Source organism: Coturnix japonica, chromosome 23 (assembly GCF_001577835.2).
Source record: "Coturnix japonica isolate 7356 chromosome 23, Coturnix japonica 2.1, whole genome shotgun sequence".
NCBI classification, from domain to species: domain Eukaryota; kingdom Metazoa; phylum Chordata; class Aves; order Galliformes; family Phasianidae; genus Coturnix; species Coturnix japonica.
The window spans coordinates 1,729,476-1,738,454 of NC_029538.1; the positions used below are offsets into that span (position 1 = coordinate 1,729,476).

At 57.5% G+C, this 8,979-nt stretch overlaps 1 protein-coding gene across 1 annotated transcript; it reads left to right on the forward strand.

Moving 5' to 3' along the window:
• The first annotated feature begins 1,073 nt into the window (after positions 1 to 1,073).
• Positions 1,074 to 6,503, forward strand: TMEM222 (transmembrane protein 222). Its single transcript, XM_015883717.2, has 6 exons — positions 1,074 to 1,226; positions 2,742 to 2,826; positions 2,945 to 2,976; positions 3,296 to 3,392; positions 3,622 to 3,752; positions 4,612 to 6,503. Exons 1-6 carry the CDS (start codon positions 1,111 to 1,113, stop codon positions 4,697 to 4,699), a joined length of 549 nt encoding a protein of 182 aa, XP_015739203.1. The 5' UTR covers positions 1,074 to 1,110; the 3' UTR covers positions 4,700 to 6,503.
• The last annotated feature ends 2,476 nt before the right edge of the window (positions 6,504 to 8,979 follow it).

The following is an 8,979-nucleotide window of genomic DNA, read 5'->3' on the forward strand; positions in this document are numbered from 1 at the left end:
TTTTCCCTGCTGACTTCAGGTGTTTTGTATTCTGCTTAGATCAATAGCACAACAACGGCAGCAGCTTTCCAGTTGTCACTAGGAAGACCCTGCTGTCAGCTACTGCTCACCCATTTTCTGCCAGTGCTGTGCTGGGGATGGAGAGCCCTGAATGCTGAATGAACACAAAGAAAGCTGTGCAGTACAGGAGTATTGATTTATTTGAAACCCAGCCTGGGGAAAATGGTGTTCTGTGCTCCAGCAGTTGGCTGTACCCTCCTCTTTAACAGGCAATGAACTGAAATGGCCCCTGTATGGGGGGGAAGGTGTGTTGGCACTGCAGGGATATGTGGCCCTGTCAGTGCTGTCCCCTGTGTGTGGCTTTGCCAATAGAGCTGGTCCTTGGTGATACGCTGCCTAGTGAGCCAGCAAGAAGAGCAAATCCATTGTGTGATGTGATAGATGTGCCAGGGCTGTGTCAGCTGATGGCGATGTTGGGTCTGCTCCGTGGCTTTCAACACTCTGGTACTGAACGTTGGCTCGGAGCAGATCAATGCCAATAGCTTTCCCTTTGGAGAACAAAAGGTGTTCACACATCCAGCCTCTGTGTGGATCTGCCATCCACAGTGCCAAAATAGGAAAGGCATCCAACAGGGATCCCAACCCCCTCTCTATCACCTTATGACCCTACAGGTGGGACTTTTTCCCCCCTTTTTCCCCCCTTTTTCCCCCCCTTTTTCCCCCTTATTTTATTTTCCCCTTTTCCCTTTGGAGCTGGGCTGTTCTGTGCCTCCCTTCCCCATCACATTAATGACAGTTCGTGCTGAGCTGACGCTGCACTACAGCTCCACTTGAGCTGTTCCCTATGAGATCTGGGCTGGGTGGCTCTGCTGGAGCCCTCCCTGCTGGTTTAGACTGGGATCTAATGGTAGCTGAGGGCCTGGTGGGCAGCCATAGATCGCAGTGCAGCACATTGAGTTGATGGAGCTCTCCCATAGGCACAACTTGCTGCTCTCCCCCATGTTCTCGGGCTTTGGGGCCTGCAGGCCTCACCCACTTCCTGGTTACCAGCCGCAACCGGAAGCGCTCGCGGTCTCCAGGAAGTGACGTCACACCAGGCGGGCCCAGGTGATGGCGGAAGCGGAGGCCAAGATGAAGCAGTTCAATGGCGGCGGTGGGGCCGGGCTGGACGCGGAGCGGGGTCGGTTCCCGTATTGCGTGGTGTGGACGCCCATCCCCGTGCTGACGTGAGTCCGCAGGGCTAAGGGGGGGCGGGGGCAGCAGGGCCTGGGGGGGCGGAGAGGCCTGGGGGGGGCAGAAGGGCCTGGGGGTTAGTAAGGCCTGGGGGGCAGCAGGGCATGGGGGGTAGAAGGAAGGGCCTGGGGGGCAGCAAGTCTGGGAAGCAGCAGGGTCTGAGGGGTAGAAGGGCCTGGGGGGGTAGAAGGGCTTGGGGGGCAGAAAGGCCTGTGGGGCAGAAGGGCCTGTGGGGCAGCAGGGCCTGTGGGGTTAGTAAGGCCTGGGGGGCAGAAGGGCCTGGGGGGTAGAAAGGCCTGTGGGGCAGAAGGGCCTGGGAGGCAGCAGGGCCTGTGGGGTTAGTAAGGCCTGGGGGGCAGAAGGGCCTGTGGGGTAGAAGGGCCTGGGGGGCAGCAGGGCCTGTGGGGTTAGTAAGGCCTGTGGGGCAGAAGGGCCTGGGGGGTCGAAGGGTCTGGGGGGGTAGAAAGGCCTGGGGGGCAGAAGGGCCTTTGGGGCGCTTGTTGGCCTGGTGCTGGTTGCGGCCTTGTTGTTTGGCAGAACCCCTGTGCACGTTGCATCATTGCTCCGCTTTGATCCCAATGATGTTCCCTGTCATCCTCGGGTTGGGAGGCTTGAAAGCCAGGTAGTGCTGAGAGAAGATGAGGAACTAAAGGGAGAGACTGTGCACTTTGAAGGTGGCTCCTTCAGGTTGATAGAACACTGTGCAGACACAGGGAGCTGCCTGCTTTGCACTGCACCAGGCAGGGGAAGGTAAAGAGGCTGGAGGGCAGAAGATCCAACTTTGCAGCTCCTCCGTGCTGTGGGGTTACACTATCGAGCAGCCAGAATGGTTTGATATCTCCTCTGTTGTGCTTATCAGCCACGTGTGGTTTGTCTCCCCGTTTCGATCGCTGTAATTGAGCTGTGGTTTGAGAGTCCCTTCCTTGCTGCGATGCTGTTTGAGATGCGACTCTGGGCACGGAGAAAGCAGCGAGGGATGGGAAGGGTCAGCAGAGCTGGGAAAGCTGCGGGTTGTGGGAGAGCACAGAGACATCACCATAACCATGGACAGGCTGGGATTGAGGCCACTGTGAATGCTGGGGGTGAGGAGGAGCCTTGGAAACAAGGGGAGAGTTTAGGGGTGAGGGAACAGCAGGAGCCAGGAACCTCATTTCCTATCTGCAGTGCCAGGTTTGCAGTGAAAGTTGCAGTGCTGGGTGGGCAGGGGCACCTTCTGATCCCTTATTGTCCAAGCAAAGAGTCCAGGTTTATCCCTTCTTCTGGATCCAACCCTTTGATGGAGCCTGAGCACCACATGGAAGAGCCAACCCTGGGTCTGTGTGCTGGGACAGCACAGCCCTGGGTGTTCCCTGCTTCCCTGTACCACTCCTGCATCTCCTGCTGTCACCCCCTGGCTGCCTCACGCACCAGCCCTGCTTGTCCTTGCCATGCTGTCTGTTGTGTGGCCACTCCAGCAGCCTCCTGGCAGCACATTACAAGCTCTCAGTGTGATTCCATTCCCTCTGTAGATGGCTCTTCCCCATCATCGGCCATATGGGTATCTGCACATCGACAGGAGTCATTCGGGACTTTGCGGGGCCGTATTTTGTCTCAGTAAGTAGAAGATGGTCTTGGTGCCTAAGCCAAAACCTGGTCTGCATCACAGTGAGCTTTGAGCCACCCCCTGTGTTCTGCAAAGCATCTCATGAGCCCCTTTTCCCTCCTATTGCAGGAAGACAACATGGCGTTTGGGAAGCCAGTGAAGTAAGTGCTTCCATCACTTCTTATTAAACCAGCAGCTGACCTGCAGATGTCCTTTAATCCATGGAGACGGCCGTGCTGTAATGCTGCTTGTCATGTCCAGGTTGCCTCATTCACACAGCCCTCTGCTGCATGTCGTGCTTCTCAAGGAACCACATTAAGCTGAAGCTTCTTAGAGGTGTAACAGCCCCGTAGTGGTGTTAATAGCTCTATGATCAAGTGCCATTGCTGGCATCTCATTCCTGTTTTTCGGGGGGCTTTGTAAACCTGTTGTGAAGGAGCAACAGCAGCAAAGGGGTCCCATCTGTCCTTGTATTTCCAGGTACTGGAAGCTGGATCCTGGCAAAGTTTACTCCAGCAGCCCCAATGCATGGGACACAGCTGTGCACGACGCCTCGGAGGAGTACAAGCACCGAATGGTACAGCTGAGTATCTGTGTCTCTCTGTGTCTCTCTGTGTCTCTCTGTGTCTCTCTGTGTCTCTCTGTGTCTCTCTGTGTCTCTCTGTGTCTCTCTGTGTCTCTCTGTGTCTCTGTTTGTGGTTTCTCCCCTCTGTGTGGCCCTTGTAGGGGCTGGACCTGTGCAACGTGTGGGAGTGGGGAGCTTCAAGGACGGTATTTCTAACACTGTGCTCCTTTCTGTGTTCCAGCACAACCTTTGCTGTGATAACTGCCATTCTCACGTGGCTCTGGCCTTAAACTTGATGAGGTACGACAACAGCACCTCCTGGAACATGGTCAAGCTCTGCTTCTTCTCACTCCTCTATGGGAAGTACGTCAGGTGAGCTGAGGAGCACTCAGGGCTCAGCAGGCAGCTGAATCCTCTTCTTTCATTCTCCCATCCCTCCAAAGCTTCGGCCTGTCCCTTGGAACAGGGAGGAGCATCTCCCTCCCCCACCCCCTTAACACATAGGTGAGAGGTCCTGGTGCCATCACTGCCTGCTGCTTGTTTATAGGGGAGGAACCAGGAGTGTTTGCTGGGCTGCACTGAGCAGAGCTCCCACAATTCTGCTTCTAGCAACTCATTTAAGGTGCCAGGAATGTGGGAAATATGAGCTAGAGCAGATCTTCCCTTGTGCTGGGTCAGGTCAGAACAGAAGGTCACAGCATGGCTGGTCTCCAAGGGTCACTGGTTTCTCTTGTTTACATTAGAACTGATTTCCAGCTTGAGCGGAGAGGGAAATCCTGAGCTTTCCTTGTTATAAAGGATGGGCACTTCATCTCCATTTCAACTCCTTGGGTCTGGAGAGCTGCCCTGCATAGCGCTGTTGTATTGCTTCCCTTCTGCTGGGTCTGGCCTGTTCTCAGACAGCAATTGCAGCTGGGATGGGCTGTGCTCCCCGCTGTGCTGGGTAAATACACCAACAGCCCCATCAGTGAGACTGACTGTGATGGCATCCTGTTGTTTGACTGCATAGATGTGACATGGGATGGACTGGGAGTGGGGTCTGTGCTGGAAGCAGAGCTCAGCCCTGTGGTTCTTTATGGACCCCATGTATCAAGATCTGCAGCAGCGATGGATAAGGAAAGCATTAGTCTCCCTCTGATTTCTCATTTATCAGTGCTTCTTTTTGTCCCTCCTGTGTTCCTCTGCTGACTTTAAATCCTTTCCTTTATTTCCTTTGCTTCTTGTCTTACAGCATAGGGGGATTTGTGAAGACCTGGCTTCCCTTTGTGCTCTTCTTGGGGGCGATCCTGACGGTGGTTCTGACTCTTCACCTGCGGTGATAACAGCTGGGAGCCCCCCACCCTATGGGCACCCCAAGGAGGGGACTGTGACTGCTTGACTCAGTGGGACAGAGGCACAGCAATGCGGGAGGCTGCAATTCCACTCCACTCTAACAGCTCATCCTCGTGTCCTGGAACTGCCTTCTTCCCCTTCTGTCTCTGTCCTGTCTCTGCTGTGTCTCAATGCCTCCTGACTTCTCCCTCCTTCTGCAGTTTGGCAGCTGGGAAAGGAGAGGTGTGGGTTAAACTTTGCTTCCAGCACGAGGCAGAGCCTCAAGGCAACCCCCTCCTTGTTGCTTGAGGAACACCAGTGCTTACACCCCCTGGGGTTCTCTCCCATCACCTCTTCCTTCTTCCTGCCACACTTTATCAGATGCTTCCTTAGATTCCCAGCCTCCAAGGAAGGGTTGCATCCCCTCCCATAGCACACATTAGGAGGTGTGGGGTGCACACAGCCACAGCACGGCCTGACAGTGCCCAGCAGTGCCAGGGAGGTGTTGGAGGCTCAGCCCTAAGAAGACACAGAGGGTCGCTCTGCAGCAGGGCGGGTCCCATCTGGTCCTGCTGGTGAGCCCAGAAAAGCAGGAAAGTGGATGGACTGGCTCGGGTACGGCTCATGGCAGCCTGCAGAGCTGGGACTCTGCTGCCAAATCCCTTTTAGCTTCTGCCAGAGCAAATACAGTTTTCCTGCTTCTCCCGGTGCTCTCAGTGCCTGAGGTTGTTGTTGCACTTCTCCTTCACTTTAAGCCTCAGTGCTCTGTGTGCCGTGGAACTGCTGCCTGCAGAGGTGCTGGTGGGTGCTGGGACAGAAGGCTTGGTGTAGGGCTGTGATAGCATCTGTGCCTCCATTGGCAGCCCTAAGATATGTGGGGCTGATGTTTAAGGAGAGGCTGAAGGCCTGTTGTATTGGGTTTGGATGGGGGCTCTCTGAGGTGCTGCTTTCCATGGGGCTTTCTGCACACCATCCCCATGGCTTCCCCTAATGTGGAAGCCCATTCCAGGCCCCTGCTGCCTCCCGGTGCCTCCCTTGTGCTCCCCCCTCTGTGCCCCCCACCCACACAGGGTCGGTCTCCCTTTGGGTGTCTCTTGCTGTATTTCCTCCTCTCCCACTGTTTCAATGTCCCCTCCGTGGATGGGAGAGATGAGTCCCGACGTGCCCCGCTTCTGAATGGAAGTCTGGGACCCTCCGAGGAGCTGTGGGGCTGAAGCCAAACAACCCATCTCCTGCAGTAGCAATAACCTACAGGCTGGTAGGGCTGTGTCCCCCCGTGTTAGAGATCAGCTGTACGAGCGTTGCCAAAGCTGAGGCTGGGAGCTGCTGGGGGAGGTTCAGTTCAGTGCCATTCCCAGAGCTTTTATACACAGACTCTTCCCCTGCAGCATCAGCAGAGCCCTGCACTCAGTGGGGCTGGGATGAAGCAGAGCTCCCACATTGCTGCCCCAGCCCTCAGCGAGCACACAGAGCCATCCCTGCCCCATGGAAATGAAGGGACAGAGCATCCCACAGCTGGGAGGTGGCAGAGGGGCGGCCAGGTAAGAGATGTGCCCCCTCACAGCATCCCCCATCAACTGCTGTGCCCCCATCCCTCACACTGGCTCCATCCCTTCCAGTGTCCCCCCCTGTATCACAGAGCTCCGTTGCTTTGTGGCCGCTCTTTGGTGGGGGCCACCCCTCCATCCCCCTCCCTTTATTCCCTTCATCTCCGTGGGGCGCTGGATGACTTTGTAAATATTTCAACTCTGCTTCTGTGGTTTCATAATCCCGACGGTCGGGGAAATAATAAACTCCAGTGGCTGTCTCCTATCGCCTCTCATTGCTGTTGTTGAGGTTTCTCTTTCAGAGGCGATGCTCCGTGCCCTGGTTGTGCTGAGCTCCGACCCAGAGGCACCACGAGGAGCCGCACATCGGGAGCACATCGCCCTCATTGCACGGAGCTGTTGGTGCTGGTGGCAGCAGACACGGCCCCGCGGTGCCAGGGGGGTTTGGGAGCAGCAGGAGCTGATGGCTGCAGAGCAGGGAAGCTTTGCTGCAGTGCAGGCAGAACCAGCTGCTGTGCCAGGGCTGTGCTGCCAGGCCTGCAGAGCTGCGGCCCTGCCCTGAGGGTGCTCAGCCAGTTTATCCCCTAAAACCAGCCGGGATGGCGCCGTGTGGGGGAGCAGACCCTGCTCAGGGGCAGAACAGCAGCTAAAGATGCACCGGGATCCCACACTTAGTGCACGGCTCCGTCCCTGCGTGCACATCCCTCAGTGCCACCTTCAGAGCCTCGTTATCCCCCCATGGCTCCTCCTGGGGGTCCCCACGGTGCCACCCCCCCATGAGCTGCCCCAGGAGCACTGAGACCCCAGTGATGGGTGTGGGGTGTGTGTGGGGCTGGGATCTGCTCCCATCACCTGATGGATGTGGGGTGTGTGTGGGGCTGGGATCAGCCCCCATAACCTGATGGGTGTGGGGTGTGTGTGGGGCTGGGATCTGCTCCCATCACCTGATGGATGTGGGGTGTGTGTGGGGCTGGGATCAGCCCCCATCACCTGATGGATGTGGGGTGTGTGTGGGGCTGGGATCAGCTCCTATAACCTGATGGATGTGGGGTGTGTGTGGGGCTGGGATCTGCTCCCATAACCTGATGGATGTGGGGTGTGTGTGGGGCTGGGATCTGCTCCCATAACCAGCTCCATTTCTGCCCACACTCTCCCTACACCCGGAGCAGAAATGAAGCAGAACCTGTTCTTGGTGCCCGTGGGGCGGCTGCCAGCGCCCAGAGCTCCCAATCCCATACCATGAACACAGAATCCCATACCCAGAGCTCCCAATCCCGTACCCAGAGCCCAGAATCCCCCATCAGCACCCACTGACGATGTTCCTATGTTGGATGCCCGGCCTGCACTGTCTCTGGTCACTGCAATGAACAGAGTTCAGCTCCAACATGGGCTGAGACCTGGCAAACTCCTCACCCCGCTGCATCCACCCACCTGCGTTGGGGGCTGCTGAGCCCCAGCTCAGTCCTGGCCGTGCTCAGTGCGTCTGTGCTGCACCCACAGGGACAGCAATGGGGGGAGGAGGGGGGTGATGTGGGGCTGGGGGGGCTCCATGTGGGCCTATGGGGAGAGGAAGGGGAGGGGGGCACACGGACAGACACAGACAGACACAGACAGACACACAGACAGACACAGACAGACACACAGACAGACACAGACACAGACACAGACTGCAGCTGAAGCCCCATTTCCTTAGAAATAGAGCTAAATATAAATCACCCTTTGCTTTGGGGGGGGTTGAGCTCAGCAGGGGCTGCACCCCTCCCCCTCTATCTCCCCCTCCCCCATCACCCCAGTATGGAAAGTGGGGCACAGGGGGGTGTGCAGCACTGCCAGGTAGGGCTGGGGGAGCAATGGGGTGGGAGCCATGGGGCTGTGGGTGCACCCATTGATGGGGGTCCATCACTCCCCCCCCATTCCCCTCACAGGCCCCAAACTGGGGTCCTTCACTCGTCCCCCCACCCCAGACCCCCCCAGCAATAGAGTCCCATATTCCCCCTCAGGATCCCATAGAACCCCCCAGAACCCCAACATACACCCACAGAGCCCCATATTTCCCCCCCAGACTCCCTATAGACCCCTATAACTCCCCATAGACCCCCCTCAGGACCTCACAGAACCCCCCAGGACCCTAACAGACACCCACAGAACCCTGTATTTCCCCATATTTCCTCCCCAGACTCCATATAGACCCCTATAACCCCCCATAGACCCCCTCAGGACTCCATAGAACCCCTGGGGCCCTAACAGACACCCACAGAGCCCCATATTTCCCCCCCAGACTCCCTATAGTCCCCTATAACTTCCCACAGACCCCCTCAGGATTCCATAGAACCCCCCAGGACACTAATATACACCCACAGAGCCCCATATCTCCCCCTTAGACTCCTCCTAGACCCCTATAACTCCCCATAGACCCCCAGTGAGTGTGGTGGCACACACCAATCCTCCCAGTCCCCCCCAGTGCAACCCAAAGGTGGGGCTCAATGGCAGCCCTCCCCACACCACTCTGTTCCCCCATAGAGTTGGCAATGCCCCCCAACCCCCCCCACCCCCCCACCCCCCCTCGTTGTTCTCCCCTCCCAGTCCTGACACCTCCCATTTCAGCCCAGTTCAGCCCAGTCCGCCGTGCCCCCCCCCGGCTCCACTCCCAGCTCCGCTCGCAGGTTCCTGGGTTGACTCAGCCTTAGGGCCGGGCAGCAGCGCGCACCGTGCGGCCCATGGCCCCCCCGCAGCCCCGGCCG